General features: G+C 41.3%; 1 protein-coding gene across 1 annotated transcript in view; it reads left to right on the forward strand.

The window, feature by feature from the left end:
* Positions 1 to 9,774, forward strand: part of SYCP2L (synaptonemal complex protein 2 like) — a 104,424-nt gene extending 94,650 nt beyond the window's left edge. Inside the window, exon 30 of the mRNA XM_032341378.1 lies at positions 9,750 to 9,774. Coding sequence (XP_032197269.1) covers positions 9,750 to 9,774 — 25 coding nt within the window. The remainder of the gene's footprint in view (positions 1 to 9,749) is intronic.
* The last annotated feature ends 14,769 nt before the right edge of the window (positions 9,775 to 24,543 follow it).

The following is a 24,543-nucleotide window of genomic DNA, read 5'->3' on the forward strand; positions in this document are numbered from 1 at the left end:
AGGCTCTCCAACCTCTTCAAACTTTGAAAATTTATTAAGTTTCCCAAAAGAGCTTTTGTTTCATGGGCTCTATGTGTGAATATTTTCCATATTAAAAGTTGAGATAGAGATTTTAAAATATATATTTATTTAAAAATAACAGAAACATGCCAACAGATTGGACAATCTAGAAGAAATGGATGAATTCCTAGAAAATTAGAATCTTCCAGGAGTGAATCAGAAAGAAATAGAAATACCGAACGGACCAATTACTGGTGATGATACTGAATCCTAGTAACAAACCTGAATTGGTAATTTAAAAACTCATACTACTTTGATTACTATAGCTTTGTAATATAACTTGAATTCTAGAATTGTGATGCCTCCAATTTTTCTTTTTCAAAATTGCTTAGGCTATTTAGGGTCCTTTGCAGTTCCATACAAATTTTAGGATTGTTTGTTCCAGGTCTGTGAAAAATGCTTTTGGTATTTTGATAGGAATTGCTTTAAATGTGTAGATCACTTTGGGTAGTACAGACATTCTAACAATATTTGTTCTTCCAAACCATAAACACAGAATGTCTATCTCTTTGTATCATCAATTTCTTTAATCCATGTTTTGTAGTTTTCAGAGTACAGCTCTTTTCTCTCTTAGGTTAAATTTATTCAGAAGTATTATTTTGGTGTAATTGTGAATAGATTGTTTTCTTTCTCTGCTGCTTCGTTATTAGTGTATAGAAATGCAACAGATTTCTGTACATTAATTCTGCATCCTGCAACTTTACAAAATTCATTTTTCAGTTCTGGTAGTTTTTTGGTGAAGTCTTTAGGGTTTTCTATATATAGTATCCTGTCATCTGCAAATAGCAGAAGTTTCCCTTCCTCCTTACTAATTTGGATGCCTTTTATTCCTCTCTCCTGCCTGATTGCTGTGGCGAGGGTTCCAGTACTATGTTAAGTAACAGTGGTAAGAGTGGATATCCTCGTCTTACTCCTGACTGTAGGGAGAAACCATTTCAGGTCTTCCCCATTGAGTATGATGTTAGCCGTGGGTTCTTCATATAAGTCCTTTATTATGTTGAGGTATGTTCCCTCTAAATCTACTTTGCTTTTACATGAATGAATGTTGTACTTTTTCAGACACCTTTTTTGGATATACTGAAATGATCCTCTGGTTTTTATCCTTTCTCTTATTGATTGATTTGCAAATATTGAACCCCCATTGCATCCCAGGAATAAATCTCAATCATGATGAATGCTCTTTTTAAATGTATTCTTAGATTATGTTTGCTAATATTTCGTTGAGGATTTTTGTATCTATGTTCATGAGGGAGATTGGTCTGTAGTTCTTTTTTTTGTTGTGTCTCTATCTGGTTTTAGAATCCAGGTAATGCACAATTATATGGTCAGTTAATCTTTGACAAAGGAAGCAAGAATGTGCAGGAGAAAAAACAGTGTCTTCAACAAATGGTGTTGGGAAAATGGGAGAGCTAAATGCAAAGGAATGAAACTGGACCATTTTCTTACACCACACACAAAAATAAACTGAAAATGGATTAAGGACTTAAATGTAAGACATGAAACCATAAAAATCCTAGAGAAGTGCCCAGGCAGTATTTCTCTGACATCAGTCATAACAACATCTTTCTAGATATGTCTCCTGAAACAAGGGAAAAAAAATAAAACAAAAATAAACTATTGGGACTTCATCAAGATAAAAAGCTTCTGCACAGAGAAGGAAACAACCAGCAAAACTAAAAGACAACTTACTGAATGGCAGAAGGTTTTTGCAAATGACATTTCTCATAGAGTTAGCATCCAAAATATATCAAGAACTTATGTAGCTCAATACCCAAAATAAATAATCCAGTTAAAAAATCGGCAGAAGGCACATGAACAGACACTCTTCTAAAGAAAACATGTAGGGCACCTGGGTGGCTCAGTGGGTTAAAGCCTCTGCCTTCGGCTTGGGTCATGATCTCAGGGTCCTGGGATTGAGCCCCACTTCGGGCTCTCTGCTCAGTGGGGAGCCTGCTTCCTCCTCTCTCTCTGCCTGCTTGTGGTCTCTCTGTCAAATAAATAAAATCTTAAAAAAAAAAAAAAAAGACATGTAGATGGCCAAAAGATACAAGAAAAGTTGCTCAACATCACTCAGCATTAGGGAATTGCAAATCAAAATTACAATGAGATATCACCTCACACCTGTTGGAATGACCAAAATCAAAACCGCAAGAAACAACAAATACTGGTGAGAAAGTGCAAAAGGGTTCCCATTTCTCCATAATTGGTGGGAATGCAGACTGGCGTAACCACCATGGAAGACAATATAGGAGTTCTCAAAAACTTAAAAATAGAACTACCCTTTCTTACATTGAGGTCCTTCATCCATTTTGAGTCTATTTTCGTGTGTGGTGTAAGGAAATGGTCCAATTTCATTTTTCTGCACGTGGCTGTCCAATTTTCCCAACACCATTTATTAAAGAGGCTGTCTTTTTTCGAATGGACATTCTTTCCTGCTTTGTCGAAGATTAGTTGACCATAGAGTTGAGGGTCTATTTCTGGGCTCTCTATTCTGTTCCATTGATCTATGTGTCTGTATTTGTGCCAGTACCATGCTGTCTTGATGATGACAGCTTTGTAATAGAGCTTGAAGTCCGGAATTGTGATGCCACCAACTTTGGCTTTCTTTTTCAATATCCCTTTGGGTATTCGAGGTCTTTTCTGGTTCCATATAAATTTTAAAATTATTTGTTCCATTTCTTTGAAAAAGATGGATGGTACTTTGATAGGAATTGCATTAAATGTGTAGATTGCTTTAGGTAGCATAGACATTTTCACAATATTTATTCTTCCAATCCAGGAGCATGGAACATTTTTCCATTTCTTTGTGTCTTCCTCAATTTCTTTCATGAGTACTTTATAGTTTTCTGAGTATAGATTCTTAGCCTCTTTGGTTAGGTTTATTCCTAGGTATCTTATGGTTTTGGGTGCAATTGTAAATGGGATTGACTCCTTAAATTCCTCGAGGAGAACACAGGCAGCAACCTCTTCAACTTCAGTCGCAGCAACATCTTCCTAGGAACATCACCAAAGGCAAGGGAAGCAAGGGCAAAAATGAACTATTGGGATTTCATCAAGATCAAAAGCTTTTGCACAGCAAAGGAAACAGTTAACAAAATCAAAAGACAACTGACAGAATGGGAGAAGATATTTGCAAACGACATATCAGATAAAGGACTAGTGTCCAAAATCTATAAAGAACTTAGCAAACTCAACACCCAAAGAACAAATAATCCAATCAAGAAATGGGCAGAGGACATGAACAGACATTTCTGCAAAGAAGACATCCAGATGGTTAACAGACACATGAAAAAGTGCTCCATATCACTCGGCATCAGGGAAATACAAATCAAAACCACAATGAGATATCACCTCACACCAGTCAGAATGGCTAAAATCAACAAGTCAGGAAATGACAGATGCTGGCGAGGATGCGGAGAAAGGGGAACCCTCCTACACTGTTGGTGGGAATGCAAGCTGGTGCAACCACTCTGGAAAACAGTATGGAGGTTCCTCAAAATGTTGAAAATAGAACTGCCCTATGACCCAGCAATTGCACTACTGGGTATTTACCCTAAAGATACAAACGTCGTGATCTGAAGGGGCACGTGCACCCGAATGTTTATAGCAGCAATGTCCACAATAGCCAAACTATGGAAAGAACCTAGATGTCCATCAACAGATGAATGTATCAAGAAGATGTGGTATATATACACAATGGAATACTATGCAGCCATCAAAAGAAATTAAATCTTGCCATTTGCGACAACATGGATGGAACTAGAGCGTATCATGCTTAGCGAAATAAGTCAAGCGGAGAAATACAACTATCACACGATCTCCCTGATATGAGGAAGTGGTGATGCAACCTGGGGGCTTAAGTGGGTAGGAGAAGAATAAATGAAACAAGATGGGATTGGGAGGGAGACAAACCATAAGTGACTCTTAATCTCACAAAACAAACTGAGGGTTGCTGGGGGGAGGGGGGTGGGGAGAAGGGGGATGGGGTTATGGACATTGGGGAGGGTATGTGCTTTGGTGAGTGCTGTGAAGTGTGTAAACCTGGCGATTCACAGACCTGTACCCCTGGGGATAAAAATATATGTTTATAAAAAATAAAAAATAAAAAGAAACAATTGACAATAAATAAATAAATAAAATAGAACTACCCTATGATCCGGTAATTGCATTACTGGGCATCTGTCCAAAGAATTAAAAACTGACTCGAAGGGATACATGCATCCCAACATTGCAATTATTTACAATAGCCACTTTATGGAAGCAAACTAAGTATCCATCAATAGATGAATAAAGAAGATGTTTCTAGGGGCACCTGGGTGGCTCAGTGGTTTAAGCCTCTGCCTTTGGCTCAGCTCATGATCTCAGCATCTTGCGATTGAGCCCCCCATCGGTCTCTCTGCTCAGCGGGGAGCCTGCGTCCCCCTCTCTCTCTGCCTGCTTCTCTGCCTACTTGTGATCTCTCTCTCTGTCAAATAAAATCTTTAAGAAAAAAAAGATGTTACCACATTAATGGATTATTATTGAACCATAATAAAACAAAATCTTGCCATTTACAACAACATGGATAGATCTAGAGCATATAGTGCTAAGCAAAATAAGGCAGTCAGAAAAAGAAATACCGTATGATTTTCCTCATATGTGGAATTTAAGAAAACTATTGAACAAAGAGAAAAAAAAAAGACAAAAAATAAGCTCTTGACCATAAAGAAAAAAACTGATGGTTACCAGAAGGATTAGGCATCCAACTCTTGATTTCAGCTCAGGTCATGATCGGGGTCATGAGATAGAGCCCCCACGTTGGGTTCTTTGCTCAGCATGGAGTCTGCCTAAGATTCTATTCCTCTCTCTCCCTCTCTACCCCTAACCCCTGCTTGCACTCCCTTTCTTTCTCTCTCTCTCAAAAAAAAAAAAAAAGAAAAGAAAAAAAATGCACCTATCTTGATGAGCACTGGGTAATATAGGTTGAATTGTTGAATCACTATGTTGTACACCTGAAATTAAAATAACACTGTTAAAACAACAAGCAAAAGCCCAGGACCAGATGGATTTACAGTGACTTCTAACAATTTTTAAAAATATTTAATATCTATCGTTCTCAAAGTATTCTAAAAAACAGAAGAGAAAGGAAAGCTTCCAAGTACTTACATTCCAAATACTTACAGCATTACTGTGGTACCAAAACCAGAAAAGGACATTACCAAAAAAAGAACTGTAGGTTGATATTCCTGATTAACACAGACGCAAAAATTCTCAGTAACAGAGCGCCTGGGTGGTTCAGTGGGTTAAAGCCTCTGCCTTCGGTTCAGGTCATGATCCCAGGGTCCTGGGATCTAGCCCTGCATCAGGCTCTCTGCTCAGTGGGGAGCCTGCTTCGCTTCCCCTCTCTCTGCCTGCCTCTCTGCCTACTTGTGATCTGTCAAATAAATAAATAAAATCTTTTAAAAAATTCTCAATAAAAAATTAGTAAACAGTGTCCAACAGAATATAAAAAGGATCGTTCATCAAGATCAAGTGGAATTCTAGGGATTCGATGATGTTTCCATTCTCACAAATTAAACAACAATATGCTACATTTATAAAATGAAGGTTAAAAAATCATAGGATCATCTCAGTAGATGCAGAAAAAACATTTGACAAATTTCAATTTCATTACTGGTTAAAAACTCAATGAATTGGATTTAGAGGGAACACACTTGACATAATAAAGGCCATAAACCCAAGCACAGCTAACATCCCACTGGTTTTAAAAAACTGAGAACATTTTCTCTAAGATCAGGAACAAGACAAGGATGTCCACACCCACTACTTTTATTCAGCATAACAATGGGAGTCTTACACAGCCATCAGCAGGAGTAGTGAAAGGTACTCAAATTGGTAAGGAAAAAGTAGAATTGTCCCTATTTGCACATGACATGATACTATATCCAGAAAACCCTAATTCCACCAAGGAACTGTTAGAACCTATTAATGAATTTAGCAAAGGTATAGAATATAAAATTAATATATAGAAATCGATTACCTTCATATACACTAATAATCAAGTAGCAGAAAGAAATTAAGGAAACAGCCTCAGTTATAATTACATCACAAAGAAATAAAATCTAGAAAATCTAAAATCTAAAATCTAAAATTTAGCCAAGGGAGTGAAAGACCTGTACTCTGAAAACTATAAAGCATTGTTGAAAAAAACTGAAGATAAAAACAAATGGAAAGGGGTACCTGGGTGGCTCAGCAGGTTAAGCCTCTGCCTTCAGCTCAGGTCATGATCTCAGGGTTCTGGGATCAAGCCCTGTATCGGTCTCTCTGCTCAGCAGGGAGCCTGCTTCCCCCCCCCCCCACCCTGCCTGCCTCTTTGCCTACTTGTGATCTCTCTGTCAAATGAATAAAATATAATAAAAATTTAAAAAAAAAAAAGGAAAGATATACATGCTCATGGTTTGGAAGAATTAGCATTGTTAAAATGTCCGTACTACTCAAAACAATTTACAGATTCAACAGAATCCCTTTCAGAATACCAGCAACATTTTTCACAGAAGTAGAACAGATAATCCTAAGATGTTTATGGAAACACAGAAGACCCTGAATAGTGAAAGCAGTCTTGAGAAAGAACAACAAAGGGTGGAGGTATCACAATCCCAGTTTCAAACTATACTACAAAGCTGTAGTATTCAAAATAGTATGGTAGTGGCACAAAAATAGACCTAGATCAATGAAACAGAATAGAGAGCCCAGAAATTATGCTTGTATGGTCAATTATTTCATATGACAAGACAAGAATATACGATAGGGAAAAAATTCAATAAATGGTGCTGGAAAAAACTGGACCACAGTCTTACACCATACATACAAATACACTTGAAATGGATTAAAGACCTACATAAATGTGAGACCTGAAACCATAAAACGCTTGAAAAAACAGAGGCAGTAATCTCCTGGACAGCACATTTGTGTTTCCCCAGGCAAGGGGAAAAAAGCAAAAATAGACTGTTGGGACTGCACCAAAATAAAAAGATTTTGCACAACAAAAGAAACCATCAGCATAATGTAAAGCAGCCTACTGAACGGGAGAAGATATTTGTAAATGATCTGATAAGGGGTTAATATCCACCAGAATATATGACGAACTTACGCAACTCCACACCAAAAAACCAAATACTCCAGTTAAAATATAGGCAGAGGACCTGAATAGACGTTTTCCCAAAGAAAACATCCAGATCGCCAACAGACACGTGGAAAGAGGCTCAACATCACTCATGTTTAGAGAAATGCAGTTCTGAATCCGATGAGATATCACCTTATACCTGTCAAAATGGGTAGTACCACAAAGCAAGAAATAAGTGTTGGTGAAGATTGTGGGGGTGGGGGTGGGGCAAAAAACCAGGAGCCCTCGTGTACTGTTGGTAGGAAAGTAAATTGGTGTAGCCCCTGTGGAAAACAGTATGCAGGTTCCTCAAAACAATTAAAAACAGAAATAGCATATGATCCTGAAATTCTGTTACTGGGTATGTAATGAAAATACAAATTCAAAAGGTCACACACATCCCTGTGTTTATTGCAGTATTATCTACAGTAGCCAAGATAAGGAAGCATCCTGTGTCCATCAATATGTGAATGGAAAAAGATGTGGGATACACACACACACACTCTCACGTGCACCCCAGAACATTACTCGGCCGTAAGACGAATGAAATCTCCCATTTGTGAGAACATGGTTGGACTTAGAGGATATTCTAAGAGAAGTAAGCAAGGCAGAGAAAGACAAATACCATATGATTTCACTTGTATATGGAATCTAAAAAATAAAATCCCAAAGACTAAGTAGAGCAGAAACTGGTGGTTGTCAGAGGGTAGAGGTATGAGGGATGGTTAAAATGTGTGAAGGGGGGTGGGAGATACAAGGCTTACCGTTACGGAATGAAAAAGTCACAGGGATAAAATGTACAGCATAGGAAATAGTCCATGGTACGTAGTAGGGTTGTAAGGTCGCAGATGATGGCTACACCATGCTAAGCCTAACATCATGCAGAGTTGTTAAATCCACCATGTTGTACACCTGAAATTAACACGATGTGTCAACTGTACTTAAAAAATGTGAAAACAATTAAAAAATAGAATTTGTGACACAAGGAAATAACTCAATAATTTATTTATATCAACAATAATAATATTTTATATCAACATGTGTCTGTGTTTATAATACATCTATTGTTTGGGAGGGTTTTTTGGTGGTTTTTGTTTTACTGGTTATGGGTTCGTTCTGGGTTTCCTCTAAAAAGTTTGTCACAATATATGGAGGTCACAATTCCAATGATAATGAGTCTTTGGCACTCATGTCTGAACATATTCAAAAGACTGGTTTCTAAAAAATAGAACGACTAATGAATAAAACATTTACATGTTGGTGTAAGTAACAGATTTTTATGAAAAATAACCAGACTTTTCAAAACAAACATGTGAGAAGAGTAGCATTGTTTTGTTTTTGCAAGTCTCTTTAATGTCAGGCTTCACAGAAGGTGGCTCCTTCGTCATATCTGCTTAGAATCCAATCTGTTGTGATACCACACATCATGAAATGGAAAATTCCACTGTATATTTGTGAGAGAATGAGAAAAAAGCAAATGAAGTCTCCATATTACCATGATTACCAAAATAGTTTTGGACTCACAGAACCTTTGGAAGCTTAGGGGTCTCCAAGAAAAGGGGTCACTTTGGGGTCCTAAAGGTGTACACTGAGAGCTGCTGATATAAATCCATGATATATTAAGAATTAAGGAAGATTATACCCCCTTGTCTTCTGCAACCTGGAGAATTATTTTGACTAAACCCCAGATTTTAGATAACTGTCTCTTTAGTTCATACAGATTACATTGTAGGATATTATTTGCTTTCATCACCTGATAATAGGCCCCTTGTGTGACTTTAGAGTACCACAAAGAACAAAAATTCCTCCAAAATATATATCTCCCTGGGTTTTGCCTTTGCTCGTCTGTCTTCCAGACACCTAAGGAAACTACACTGTGGCTTGCAGGGGAGAGATGATGACGATGCTTGTAGCTCATGCTGGGTGCTTAGTGGGCACCAGGCAGGAAGTGTCTATGGGACTTAGGGTTAATGAGCTTGGTTGAGATCCAGTATCTGAACCTGGATCATACCCAGTGTCCTTTTGGCATGTTTGCACATCAGTGATGGTTTTACATGCTTTGCTAGAGAAGTATGAGAAGGACATTCCTCAGATAAGATTATTTCAGCCTCTAGTGCAGTGTTATAAGGAGATAGGGATTCAGTACATTTTTAAATTTAATTTTATTTAAATTTATTTAATCTATCTAACCAACCAAGGCATCAGGAAGTGATTCAATACTTTGAGTGGTTGTCATAAAATACTTATACCTATGTTGTATGGGCTAGTGGCATTGACAGATACAGTGTGAGATAGAATCAAGTGAAAATATGAATTGCTTAGGTTGATATTCTGAATTGACCATTGACCATTGATCCTCCTCGGGTAATGTCTAGTAATACAATGATCTATGAAATAACTCTCTGGTGTATATGTGTATATTCTTATTTTTAAGTGGTCTTACATATGTATATTCTTATTTTTAAGTGGTCTAGTGTAAATATATTTGTATATTCTTATTTTTAAGTGGTCTAGTGTAAATGTAATGATATGGACCAATCTCTTCCAGGCTGAACCCAGACCAGCCTTCATGAGGAAAGCCAAAACCCAGTGTCACTACTACTGTATTCCTCGGGTAGGTGCAAAGGCTTACTCTGATGAATTGGGGTGGCGGAAGTAGGCACTGAAAGATACTCTAATACTTTGCCCATGTTCCATGAAGTTTTCTCCTCTTTCACAGTATCTCCCGGTCTAGAAATTATCCTTTTGGATCTGGTCTTTTCATTCAGTAAACATTTATAATTGAGGGTTTGCTCTGCATGGGGCACCATACCACACATGGAGATGTAATGGTTAACACAGAGACCTGTTCCTGCTTCCATCATAAAAATAAATTCACTGAAGGAAGACAGAAATAGATGAATGAAGAAATAAAATAATTACAAGTTGACTAGTGCTTTGAGGGATACTGACGAGGGGTGCTTTGGTGGAGAGTGATGGTGTGGAATACTGGTTTCAGATAGGATGGTCATCAAAGGTCTTTCTGAGGAAGTGACCTTTAAGGTGGAGTTTCAAGCATAGGAAGGAACCAGGCTTAAGGTTTTAAAGAAATAAGATTGGGAAGAAGAGAGGATGACATGTTTGAACAACTGCAAGTTCTTATTCAGAGTGATATTTGAGGGGACAGTTAGGGGACCATGACTGACTCTCAGTGAGGGAAAGGCCTCACTGAGCACATTAAAGAGTTTGAATTTTATATCAGAGGTGAAGGAAAATATGGGTGGGTTCTGAACAAAGGCATTCGGGGTCAGGATAGTATAATCCAATTCATATCTTAAGAAAACTATCCTAGCTGCCATATTGAGAATTGACTGGAGAAGTGAAACAGAAGAGGGCAGATGAACTGGATGGAGGGCTTTGGAAATAGTGAGAAATGGGGTCCCTCCAGGTACATTTGGGGGCCAGAATTAATAAATCACTGACAGATGGAAGAATGGGTGAGGGAAGAAGAAGTAAGGATGACTCCCAGCTTTCTGTCTTTTAGAAGTTGGGTGGATGGTGCTCCCGATGAAGGAGATAAGGTGAAGACTTTGGGTGGGAGGAATATGTGGGTCAAGTAGGAACTAGAGTTTATGTGGTAACGTGTTAGCTTTCAAAGGTCTATGCATGTCTAGGGTTTTGATGAGAAAGTGGAATAATGAAAAATTTTCTAGAAAATAATTTAATAAAGTGAACTCCATAGATGGGAGATACTCATAGAAGAAGTGGAGAGTTGATGAACTACCATGTAGACATGAGTGGTTCAGATTGTGTCACAGAGAGTTCTACTGGTCCTTTATCAAAGGATAACTTCAGTGCTAGTGACTAAATGGGACTAAAGTATAACGTTATTACTATTTCAACACAGAGAGGAATGAAAATTATCAGATTCTTCTTATGCATCTTGTATTTCAATGCCAAAGTCCAATGAGAATTGCATGGAGAACCACAGAACAATCTCACTCGAAATAACTAAGCCAAAATTCAACCTAAAATATTGGCAAACATCATTTCACAGCTTATTAAATGATTAATATGTCACGATCAAGTGAAATTTACTCCAGCAATGCAAAGATGGTTTGATATTAGGGAATCCATTAATACACTAATTGCGAACCGATCTAGGGAGAAAAATCATTATGATTCTCTCCATATTTTTCAAAAGACATTGAAAAAATTCTACATCTGTGTTTAGATTTGCATAAACCCCCATAAAATTGTCATAACTAGATATTCCATAGTGTGATAAATCTCAGTCCAAAAGCCACTCTTATGTTAATGGAGAAACTAGGAAGGCATTATTATTAGTTTCAGGAACGATCAGCAGGGAAACTCAGTAACATAAAGATGCTAGTTCTCACACAATGGAGAGCAGAGAAGGCAAAGCTCTTTCCTGACTTTTCCAAGAGCATGAATCCCACTTGTGAGGGCTCCATCTCATGACATTAAGCCATCCTGATCACCTCCCCAAAGCTCTGCTTCCTACATCAATCACATGGGTGCCGGGGTGAGGGGTGAGTTTCAACAATTGAATGGGCGTGGGGTGACACATTCCACCCATAAATGGTGTCAGTGGATTGGCTGTTTCAGCGGAAGCAAAAGTTAGGACAGTGAGGGAAGGGAGAGCAGGTGGTTAGAAAGACCCGATTCTTGCGATTATAAAATGGATGTTGAGAAGCAAGATCTCAGAGGTGGGAAGTCTGTGATGACAAAAATCTGAGAGCATGTAGCTGTGGCGGGATTGAAGAGATGCTTTCGACCATGAGGAGGGGAAAGAACCGGGAAGCCAGAGCAGGAAGGTGGGTCCCTCGCGATGGGGGTTGTTACTACTACGGCTGATGGGAACCTGGGCCAGGTGACCAGAAGGGCCAGGTTGACGGACAATCATTCAGATGACCGGTATGAATATCAGAGAGGTGTCTGCTGGAGAGGGAGCGGGTGCTGTGTTTGCTAGTTCAGAGCAAGGAGAATACTGCCTCTCCATCTGGTCGGGGAAACTAACAGGATAGCAGAGAAGAGGAAAGCTCTTAACTGGCAGAGTGTATTGGGGAAAGTGGTACCCTCAGAAGTCAGCCACCTTTTAGTTAAAAGGATGAGGCAGGGAGACCTTTTCTTTCAAGAAGAGGCTGAGGTGGGGCATCTGGGTGGCTTGATTGTTAAAAATCTGCCTTGGCTTGGGTCATGATCCCTGGGTCCTGGGATCAAGCCCTGAGTCAGTCTCCCTGCTCCATGGGAAGCCTGCTTCTCCCTCTCCCACTCCCCCTGCTTGTGTTCCCTCTCTCGCCATCTCTCTCTGTCAAATAAATAAAATCTTAAAAAAAAAAAAAGAGTCTGGGGATACTGGGAGGAGATAGGTAAAGGTATCCTTAGGTGAGAATGTGTGTGATAATGGTGCCCTTTTAGCAGGTCTTAAGGCAAAGAGGAATTTGAGACAGGATGGGATTGATTCAGAGATTTTTTTTTAAAGATTTTATGTATTTATTTGAGAGACAGAGACAAAGCAAGAGAGGGGCAGAGAGGGAGAAGCAGACACCCCACTTAGCAGGGAACCCAATGTGGGGCTCCATCTCAGGACCCCAGGGTCATGATCTGAACTGAAGACAGAAGCTTAACAGACTGAGCCACCCAGGCTCCCCTGATTCAGAGATATTTAAGGGAAAAAGTTTGTAGAATGATTACTGTGAGCTGCAGTTCTTCCCTGGATGGTTCAGCAGCTCCTGGGGTTACCACCCTGCAAGCTTTCCAGCAGCGTTGTGAGTCCCAGAGAGTAAATAAACATGGAATGTGTAGAACCACCACCAACTATTCTGTTCTTGGATACGGTCACTGTAGAGAGAGCACTCCTCTTGCCCGGTAGGGTTCTTTGAATATTTTGTTCTTTCCTATGGTATTTAATGAGGCTTTTTATACAGCTATCAACTTGAAATCTTCTTCAAATTAGAGGTCTAAAGTAGATTCCCTAAGTAGACCATAGATCCAAATACATTTTCATAAGAATACGATTCCATGTATCTTATAGTGTTATTAAAAAAAAAAAAAAGCACCCATGTGTTTTGTTTCATTTAATTTGAGAGTAACTGAAGTGGGTGATTTTTAAGAGCTCCAGTATCCCATGTTGTGCTTGGTGATTTTTGAGCCAACAATTCCATGACTATGAAAAGACCTTAAAGATTAAACTGGACTGTGCAAGGGTATGAACAGGGTTGTGTATCACAAACAATTCTCATAAGGCGGTGTTGGAAATCGCCTGAATGCCCAGCTAGAGCTCGGTTAAACAGATGGACAGATTTACATGATACACCACATCCCCATTAAAAAGAATGGTTAGATTGACTTGGGAAGACCTTTAATAGCGAGTGAAAAGTAAAAGCTTGTGGCAAAACATCGTAAACCACATGATTGCATTTGTTTTAATTCCAATGAGAAAGCTGGCTTGGGCCACACAGTGGTGCATTAGTACTGTGGCGTCTTTATTTTGCTTCACTCCCCATGGAAGCTTTAAGAACTTTAGAGTTGGAATGGAACAGAATATGTTTTAGCTGTGTGTGTTCATTCACTTAAAAGACTGCTGAGTCTATGAGGTGCCAGGTACTAGCTTCAGTGCTAGGGCTGGAAGAGGACCCAGGAGGGCCTCCACCGCAGGGAGAGTGCGCTTTAGGATAGACAGGGGAGAGTAAACAGATGAATTCAGGACAGTGGTTAAGTGGTAAGAAGGGAAAAAGTGGGATGACAGAGACAGATGGTGTGAACCGAGCATCCAGTCTAACCTCTCGAAGTGACATTTGAGCTAAAACTTGAAGGGTGGCAGAGCCGGGAAGGGTGTTTCAGAGGGAATGGCCAGGACCAGTGTTTGAGGCCGTAACAGTTTGATATGTTCTCGGAGTTCAGTGAGGGCCAAACAGCAGGAATGAGGGCAGAGGGGTGTAAGGTGAGGTTGGGGGTGCTGTGTGCTGGGTGTGGTGGTGGTCGCCTTGTAGGCTGTGGAAGGATCTTCCAGTAACAACGAATGTTTCTGATGCCTTTTAAAGCCCTCTGTGCATGTGTTAGGTTGCGGGACGATGACATGCGCAGCAGAGAGGGAACTGGAAGGGTTGCTGATGAGTTGTGTAGCGGGAAGGGTGAAGGACGACTTCCAGGCTTGGGTGTGAGCCACCTCGTGGAGACTGGTGTCACTTAATGAGCTAATAGTTCAGCTGGTAAGGTGCAGGGGAGGTTGTGGAGATATTAAAAGTGTAATTTGGAACATACAGTCGATGTGTGACTTCAGCATCTGAATGGAGTTGGCAAGGGGGTAACTGGGTAGTTGAGACTAAGACTCACTGCAGAGGGCTGAGCGCAGGACTGGCTGAGTCCGAGTATAGACGGAAGTGTCAGGACAGAGTCCTTGGGCTGTTCCAGTGTGTTAAATAAAGTAAGGAAGATAAGGCCAGCAGAGGGGAAGGAGGAGGGGCTGACCACTGAGATAACGAGGGTGGTGTTACAAAAGACAGTTTGTGGGGCGCCTGGGTGGCTCAGTGGGTTAAGCCGCTGCCTTCGGCTCAGGTCGTGATCTCAGGGTCCTGGGATCGAGTCCCGCATCGGGCTCTCTGCTCAGCAGGGAGCCTGCTTCCTCCTCTCTCTCTGTCTGCCTGCCTCTCTGCCTACTTGTGGTCTCTGTCTGTCAAATAAATAAATAAAATCTTAAAAAAAAAAAAAAGACAGTTTGTGTGTGTGCGTATATATATATGTGCCTGTATACACAGTGAGAGATCTAGAGTCTAGAGGATATTTAGCAAAATGTCAGCTGCGGTTATTTCTGGGTGGTGACATTTTAGGTGACTCTTCTTATCCTAGGCTACTTCTGTACTTTTAGAATTTAATCCAAGATATGAATTACTTTTGTGGAATAAATTCAAACTGCATAACATTTATATAGAGTTATTTTTCCCCTTTCCCTAACCCTCCTTCTCATCTGTGATCCAGAGGTAACTACCTCTTTACAGTTTGGTACACATTCTTCCAGACACATTGCCAATGCTTCTAGAAGAATGTATACACATGTTTGTGTAAGGGTACATATGTATATATATATATATTTTTTTAAGATTTTATTTATTTATCAGAGAGAGAGAGGGGGAGAGAGCGAACACAGGCAGACAGAATGGCAGGCAGAGGCAGAGGGAGAAGCAGGCTCCCTGCTGAGCAAGGAGGCCGATGCGGAACTCGATCCCAGGATGCTGGGATCATGACCTGAGCCGAAGGCAGCTGCTTAACCAACTGAGCCACCCAGGCGTCCCCATATGTATATTTTTAAGTAACACACATGTTATGCTAAAATAGGCATTTTTTGGTTCCCTGTAATAAAAGCAGGAATCCTTTCCAAGTCCATAATATGGATCTACTTTTTTTTTTATTAATTGTAAAATATTCTAGTTCATGGACATACTAAAACTCATGCATTGGGTTCCCCATTGATGTACATCCCGGTTATTTTAAATTATTCTTATGAATAACTGTAGTTATTATTTATTACATAAATCCTGAATTAGTTGTCAGGAAAAAGTTACTATAAATTTTAAAAAGACTTTATTAGGGAGAGAGCATGTGTGTGAGCAGGGAGGGAGGGAGTAGAGAGAGACGTACACACAGAATCCCCGCTGAGCAGAGAGCCCTATGTGGCGCCAGATCCCAGGACTCCTAGGTCATGACCTGAGCTGAAGGCAGATGCTTCACTGAACCACCCAGCTACCCCAGGAAAAAAATTACTATTTTGGGAAAACAAAAATAGCAAGCCTTCAAGATAGTACTAAAAGAGGATATAGAAAAAGAGACTAATCTGGGTTAAGAATATTAGCCTAATTCCCAGGCCTAATGGAAAATTCACATGGATCACATGTGAATTAAATGTACATGTTACAGTTGGTCGCATGTAACAGGAATCAGGCTCCCACAGCTAAGCCATATTGGGGTTTGTTCCCCACCCCACCCCCCCATAAGCAGCAGCCAGAGGGAAGGAGATTTTCCAGGGCTGGTGATGTAATGGCATTGAGTGGCCATCAGAGGCGAGGTTCTTTGAGCTTCCTGTTCGGCCATCTTTCATATGGCTTTAGGCTCTGTAGTGATTTTCTGCTCTACTTCTAGAACTCTCATCTGAGCTCCAGGTAGGAAAGGGGGGGTGGGTGAAAGGTAAAAGGTGGGTACCAGCAGAATCTACCTTTGTCTTCCTTTTTTTTTTTTTTCTGAATTAAGAAAACCATTTTTGTGGAAGCCCAAACCTACAGACACTTTTCTTTATTTTATTGACCTGGACTGGGTCACGTGGCCCTCCATAGGGGAAAGGGAATATGGGGCGAATTTAACTATTGCTGTCTTCTCGTGTGGGGATCGGTACCTAGGAAGGGAGAACAGAGGTTGAGCAGGTATCTAGTAATGTCTGTCGAGCCTGAATCAAAGTACACGTGCAGAATGGAGGAAAAATAAATAAATCGCACGGGTGACTCTGCCTACCATTCTCTGCGATGAACATGCCTAGTGTTTGCATTAGGATGGGATAGTCTATTCCCTCATTCCCTCATTCCCTCTTCTCTACCTCTTGTTTTATGAGGATCAAACGGGGCTCAGTCCCAGTCCGGTTGTTAAAGACAATGAAGTTTCCATACAGCATGCCCCCCAAAGCCAGCCTAGCTGCTGCCCCCAGTACTCCACCCAAGAAATAAATGTGTTTTTTTTCAATATTGGAGGAAAAAATAACCTGCTGTGTTTGCCTATTGAGATAGCAGCACATTTTCAAACAGCATGTTAAACCTTTTTTTTTTTCTTTTTTTTTTAAAAGGTATTCCATTATTTGAGAGCATGCAGGTGTGCAGGGGGAGGAGCAGAGGGAGAAAGAGAATCTCAAGCAGACTCCCATTGTGCATGGAGCCCAATGCGGGGCTTGATCCAAGGACCCTGAGATCATGACCTGAGCCCAAATCAACCAGCCACTTCACTCAATTAGCCACCCAGGGGGCCATTTTGGGAGGTGGTTTTGACTTTAGCCAGCGTTCACCCAGTGCCCTGACCTCAGCTGCGCTTGGCCATGGAAGATGTAGCCTCACAGAATGATGTGAGTTAGGGACGTAGCTGATGAAACACGCTGATGTCGTGTCCGCCCACTGAGTTCTGAGGGACCAAGGGATGAGTCGTTCAGACGGAGCTAACTACAGTTCTTTTTATTTTCTTTCTAGCAGTCCAAGCCACCTGAGGACGATAAAGCTGGCTTGGGCCACACGATGGTGCTTTAGTGGTCTACCTTACTCCTTTTCCTTCACTCCAAATGGAATCCCTGAGTTGGACTAGAACAGAATTTGTTGGTAGTTTTCTGTTGTGTTATTGTCCCTTTGTTCACAAAAGTTAACCTTCTGTGTCAAAATTTGGCCAGAAACTAGCAAGTTTGGGATGTTTACCAACTCATAGTGTTGCTTTTTTTTTTTTTTTTATAATGATTTCAGAGTAAAACTGATTTTTGTTTGAGAAGGGTCCTCAGGTTTTATGGGGGAAAGAAAATCTTAACATTTGTATATATGCCATTTGGTATATCTCTCAGAGGGAGGATTTAATTTGTGACGAAAAGAGCTCAGATGAAAATGACATTGTATTTTGAAATAGTTATTATTTCACTTGATCCGCAAATATTCTAGTTTCTTCAGCACTTTCACAAAACCGCCAGCTTGAGCAGAGGAGAAAGACTCATGGGATGATTACTAAAAGCTCTAATAAAGTCTGAGTGCATGGAGTTGGCATATACAGTTGAGTGAATTTATTTTGGAAAAATAAAATCTAATTTAAGGCCATTTACAAAGTAACTATTCATGAATTGGGTAAGTATAGTTAATGACCAGGAACCAAAACGGTTTATTTGTTGTATAATATAACTTAGTGATGTAATATAGCTATGTATTATGTATTTAATCTGCCAAAACAAGTATTTACAACTCCAGTGTGTCATCTTTTTTATTTAGGATTTTTAAAAAAGATTTTATTTATTTATTTAACAGAGAGAGAGAGAGATCACAAGCAGGCAGAGAGGCGGGCAGAGAGAAAGGGGGAAACAGACTCCCCACCAAGCAGAAAGCCCAATGCAGGGCTTGATCCGAGGACTCTGGGACCATGATCTGAGCCAAAGGCGGAGCCTTAAACAACTGAGCCACCCTAGCGGCCCGATTTAGGATTTTTTTTTTTTTAATGACCTATAGCTTAGTATATTGTTATAAGCTTTACAGAGTGTAAGAACGTTTTTTGTTTAAGCCCAAAGGGTCTAATTAACCTCATTTCGTTTGGGTATATCCGGTTTAGGGCTCACAATTCCCGGTGATCTGGAGTTTTGTGGATTTCAGTCCTGTTACCCTGACTGCCTTCAACGAAGGACATCTAAAGAGTCTATGTGATTTCCGGTAACGGGTAAACATGTATTGGAGAGCTGTCCTCTCCAAAGCCTTCGGTGAGCTCAGGTGGGAGAGGTTAGGATGGGTAAGGTGTGGTCTTAGTAAGAACTTAGTCTTAAGAAATCAGGTAACTGAAAAATCTTCAGGCTGTGTGTGACAAGCACCATAAATGAGGTGTAAACTGAGGCACCAGCAGGGGTGTGAGGAGGGAGAGGTCTTTGTTGTGGGGTAATTGGGGATAACTTCTTGGAGGAAAAGCACCATCTGGGCTCTGGGTGGATGGGGACGGCTTTTCTAGGGTTGGCAGAGACGGTCTATCGAGACTGGTGGAGCTGAGCCAGAGGGATGCAGAATTTGTTTGAAGCTGTAATACTACAGGGCATTATTGGAAATCAAGGCCCCAAATGCTGTTACTGCCTTGATTAGAAGGGCTTTATTCTTTGGTGGGAATGAGTCACTGAAGACTCAGCAGACGATGATAAAGGAACACAGTGGTTTAGGAGATTAATCCACCAGTAGTATGAAGACCGAATGTGATCTGCCTGGAGGCTTTAACAGCAGTGAGGTCTCCCTAGGACAGAATGCAAAGGAACAGGTGTGCTAGCTCACGGCAGGTAGAGGATTTTAAGGGCTATGCTTGAGGATGAGTTGATGTAGGTTGCAAAAACCATGAACTTGAGATATTGGGGGATATCTCTTTAGAAGTACTCCCCAGAAAGTCTTTATTCAACATTGTCTTAGTCTGCGAATCCTTATTGAGCACTAACTGTATGCACAGCCGAGCTCTGTGCGTGGTGCTGAGGGTTCAATGTTGTTATTGTCAAGGGCTTCAGGGAGCTAGCTGTCTGATGGGGACAATGACACAAACACAGAAAGCAGCTTGGACCTGAGTTCACCTCCTCTCTACTAAGAGCAGCCCCGTGCCCACCTTAGGGAACTCTGGGACCAACCTGTGGCCTTGACCTCATTTGTGGTTTCCGACATTCCTCTGCATTTTAACCCCTTCTGTCCTCCACATCGGATCTTCCCAGTATTTACTGTGATCCGCCCCCCTCTTCCCTGTGGATTATCTCCTGGCCTGTGTACTGTGTGTGTATGTGTGTGGGGGGGTGTTTTTGACATACAATGTTACATTCAAGTGTGCAACTTAGTGGTTTGACAACTCATTATATTACGCTGTGTTCACAATTGTAGCTTCCGTGTGTCCCCACACATCCCTATTACAGTATCATTAACTGTATTCCTTACGCTCTGCTGTTTATTTCCATGACTTACTCATTCCATAACTGGAAGCCTGCATCTCCCTCTCCCCTTCACCCAATTTGCACAGCCCTCCCCCACCGCCTCCCCTCTGGCAACCATCTGTTTATAGTTACAGTTCTGATTCTGGTTCATTTATTCATTTTTTCAGATTCCATTTGTGAGTAGAATCATATGGCATTTGTCTTTCTCAGTCTAATTTCACTTAGCATAATACTTTCATGGTCCATCCACGTATCAGATAATATGATCTCATCCTTTCTGATGGCCATGTGTTATTCCCTTGGGTCTTTTTCTATAGCACATCTTCCTTTTCCATTCGTCTATCGAAGGACACCTCCCTTGCTCCAGCATCTTGGCTATTGTAAATAATGTTGCAATAAACACAAGGGTGCGTGTATCTTGTCAAGTTAGTGTTTTCATTTCTACTGGGTAAATAACCCCCAACGGGGGAAATACTGGATCATATGGTATCTCCATTTTCAAGTTTTTGAGGAGTCTCCGTACTGTCTTCCACAGTGGCTGTACGAGTTTGCATTCCCATAACAGTGCACGAGCGTTCCTTTTCCTCCACATCCGCACCGACACCTGCTTTTCCTCTTCTTGATTTTAGCCAATCTAATAGGTGTGAGGTGATGTCTCAGTGTGATTTTGTTTTACATTTCCCTGATGATGAGTGATGTTGACATCTCCTGTGTCTGTCCACCATCTGTACTACTTCTTTAGAAAAGTTTCTGTTCAAGTCCTCTGCCTTTTCTTTCCCCTAATTTTTTTTTTCTCCAAATAGCACATACCCTCCCCCATGGATTGCTGTGGAGTTTGTTTTTTTTTTTTTTTTTATGTTGAGTTGTATGAGTTCCTTGTATGTTTGTATGTTTTAAATATTAATCCTTTATTAGATCACCCTTCCTGACTCTCCCCCAGCCCCCCGACCGCCAACCGTGGACTTTGAGCCCTACCCCCAGACAGAGCCTGCTTAATCACTGCCACAGCTGTATAGGGTCAAAACTCTAGGACGAACCCCTTCACGGACATGTGTCGGTATCCCCTTCGTGGTTCTGCTGCTGAATCCTGGGCCCTAATCCACAGGGTAACAGTCCTTTTGTTCCCACAAGAACTTAACCTATGTTTCAAAAGAATAATTCACACTTAGCGATGTTTCAATGGTTTTTGCCGCTTTTCTCAATCCCGGTGTCATGAACTCAGGACTAGGGGCTCAGCCTTTGTAGTCAGTGTCCCCACGTATGTGATAGGAGTCTGTGAGCCCAGACACATTTAACAGCATAAACAGACGTCTTACGGACTGTGATAACCGCCTGTTTTCCCTCTAAGAGTTGTCTACTAGTAGACACAAGCTCTTTAACAGCAGAGAACTTGTCTGTTCTCTTTACATTCTGTTCCAAACCCTGGGCAATGCCTGACACATAGGAAATACTCAAATGATTGCTGAGGGAATGGGGACTCCCTTGGAATCCGAAGTGTTTAACCTCTGGAATTTTCCTGAACAAAGCCCCCTCATCTATATGGAGAAGTTCTCATCCATCAAAACTAAACTCAGGTATTGCCTCCTTTAGTTTTCTAAGTTTTCTCGGCAAGATATTTTTATTTTATATATATTATTAAATATTTTATTTGACAGGGACAGAGAGAGGGAACACAAGCAGGGGGAGTGGGAGAGGAAGAAGTAGGTTTCCAACTGAGCAGGGAGCCTGATGTGGCTCAATCACAGGACCCTGGGGATCGTGACCTGAGCCGAAGGCAGACGCTTGAGGACTGAGCCAACCAGGCGCCCCAGTAAGCTATTTTTAATACTTCCATTATTTTATAACTAAACACTCTTCCGTCTGTTTTACCAGACTCTGAACTCTAAGGGCAGGTGTGTTACTGGGTCACTTCTGTATCTCTAGCATCATACACAGCACCAGGGAGGGTAGATTTGAGAAATATTTAAGTGAACATTACTATTTCTGGAGTTTATCCAACTCCCATAGAACTAAACTAGCTTTTATGAAGACTGGGGGAGCCTGGGTGACTTAATCGGTTAAGCCCAGCGTCTGCCGTGGGCCCAGGGCATGATGACAGGCTCCCTGCTTGGCGGCGAGTCTGCTGCTTCCTCTCCCCTGCTCTCACCCTGTTCATGTGCACACATGCATGCATGGCCTCTCTCAAAATATTTAAAAAAAAAAAAGAAGAAGCCTAGTTCTACATGGGCTAGCTCAGGTAGACTGCTCAAATCTTTGAGAAATTTGCAACTTCTAATATTAGCTGCTAAGGGATATGAAATTCATTTCCCTCTTAGCATAGGACATCAAGCCATTCAAAATTGCAGAATTTTTCCTTTTGCTGTTCAGTGCTCAGGAGTCACAGCCCCAAATGCCTTCGGGGCCAGCTGGGTGTGTTGGCTGGAGGCAGATGGGTGAGTCCTCACTGTGGCTGGCAAAAGTAAGAGCGCCGGTCTCCTCCCCAGGCTCCGCGCTGTGGTGCGCGCCAACGGCAAAGGTAGGTGGGTGCCAGGAGCTTGGAGCGAGCTTGGAGCGAGCTTGGTCTCCCCCCAGGATGCCAACCGTGACCTGACCTCAGAAGACGCCTTCACTTCCAGTGAGTGGCTCCTAAGAGCCCAACTGCTTGCCCGTGTGCTGTTATTCCAGTGTCCCCGGCCCACTAGTTTCTTAAAATGGAAAAAGGACCTACGAATCAATCACTTTTACTTTCTCCCATGTCTGAAAAGTCCAGGGATATTTTAGGAGACTGTAGTCTCAATGAGAGTGCTTATTTCTTTGTGTGCCTTGGACTAGAACTCTTCCTTAAATATGTGAATGTAACTGATTTTAGAAAAAGCCCCCTGTGGGGCGCCTGGGTGGCTCAGTGGGTTAAGCCGCTGCCTTCGGCTCGGGTCATGATCTCAGGGGCCTGGGATCGAGCCCCGCATCGGGCTCTCTGCTCGGCGGGGAGCCTGCTTCCTTCCCTCTCTCTCTGCCTGTCTCTCTGCCTGCTTGTGATCTCTCTCTGTCAAATAAATAAATAAAATCTTTAAAAAAAAAAGAAAAAATAATGAAAAAGCCCCCTGTAATAATAACACACATGTATATAAAGAAATTAGGAAACGTATTTGGGTGAATGCTTACCCTGTGCAAGCAGCTCTTTCACTTTGCAACAAATATTTGGCCTTGCTCTGGAGACAGAAGGAAGGATTTCTTTATTTTATTTTTCTTTTCTTTTTTTTTTTTTAAGATTTTATCTGACAGAGATCACAAGTAGGCAGAGAGAGAGGAGGAGCAGGCTCCCTGCTGAACAGAGCCCGATGTGGGGCTCAGTCCTAGGACCCTGAGATCATGACTTGAGCCGAAGGCAGAGGCTAACCCACTGAGCCCCCCAGGCGCCCCTCTTTTTAAGTGTGAATTGATTACACCGTTTAAAATGAAATCCCAGTGGGTTAGGAGGAAACTCCAGAATGTGCGCTCATCCCCACGCCCCATCCAGAGAGCTAAATTGAAATTCTGCCTCTGTGCCACCTCCCTTTCCCTTTTCCCCCTCCTGCCCCATCCCTGTTACTATCCAGGAATGTAAGCAATTTCCTAAGTGCACTTTGAGCACATCTTTTGGACTTGGCTTGTTCTAATGTCACCGTTCAGAACCGCCCCAATCCCTGATCCTGCTGGACGACCTTGACCTCCGTCTCTGTGGGGCTTCCTTGTGGTCAAGTCTCAGCTCAGCGGCCAGTCCCGAGCTGCAGCGGCCTCCTCTCTGCCTGTCTGGGCACTCCTGGCCGGGAGCCTGCGGCCCCAGAGCATCGGATGTGGTTTCTACCTCACGCGGTCCGCTCAGCCAGGCCAGGCTCCTCCTCGGGTTATTCTGTAGAGCAAACCTGTTCCTTAAGACCGTTATATCCTCTGCTCATCTAACTGGTCTAAACTTTTTCTCATAATAACCATTTTCTGAAATCATTTAACTTGGTAGATGAATACTATGTAAAGGTCATAATGTTACATAAGAGGCCATGCATTGCTTATTGAAATGAAGAACTAAACATTTAAAATTAATTGCTAAAATATCCCTTTATTAAAAAAAAATCCTGAGTAATAAGTCATTTGGAGTACCACGCAGGCACACATTTTAATGTCTTCAAACCAAATAAGAACAATCTCAACATGCTTTGCCTTAGTGTAAAAATCAATTTATTATACAACAGCCATACAGAATGCTCATCTGTCTACAAAGGAAAATGGCTTCTCCTGCCTCCCTGTCCACCCCAATCATGATATTATGTTCTCAAGTATTTTCAAAGGAAAACCGAAAAGTGACATCCCCATTTTCTAAATAAGAAAGTCCCCAGAAACATCATAAAATGGTACGGAAGAATCAGAATGGTCTCTTACCTACAAAGTGCTGTTCTGCCCATCACAGTATCATTTTTGTTTCACAAATAAAAAAGAATACTTCTCTAATGGGGTTAGGGAGGACATTCTCTCCCTATATGCCTAAATGCTTCAATATATCATGGTGATGGGTTGAAAATATCACTTCATTTCCATTTAACATTCTATTTTTAAAAAATTAGAATTTTTAACATGTGCTTATAGTATTATATATTTTCATTCTTATTAAGAGTAAAAGGAAATTCAGTAACAAAGTTTTTGTTTTTCTAACAGTATATATAGGCTG

This window comes from Mustela erminea, chromosome 4, assembly GCF_009829155.1.
Source record: "Mustela erminea isolate mMusErm1 chromosome 4, mMusErm1.Pri, whole genome shotgun sequence".
Classification (NCBI taxonomy): Eukaryota; Metazoa; Chordata; class Mammalia; order Carnivora; family Mustelidae; genus Mustela; species Mustela erminea.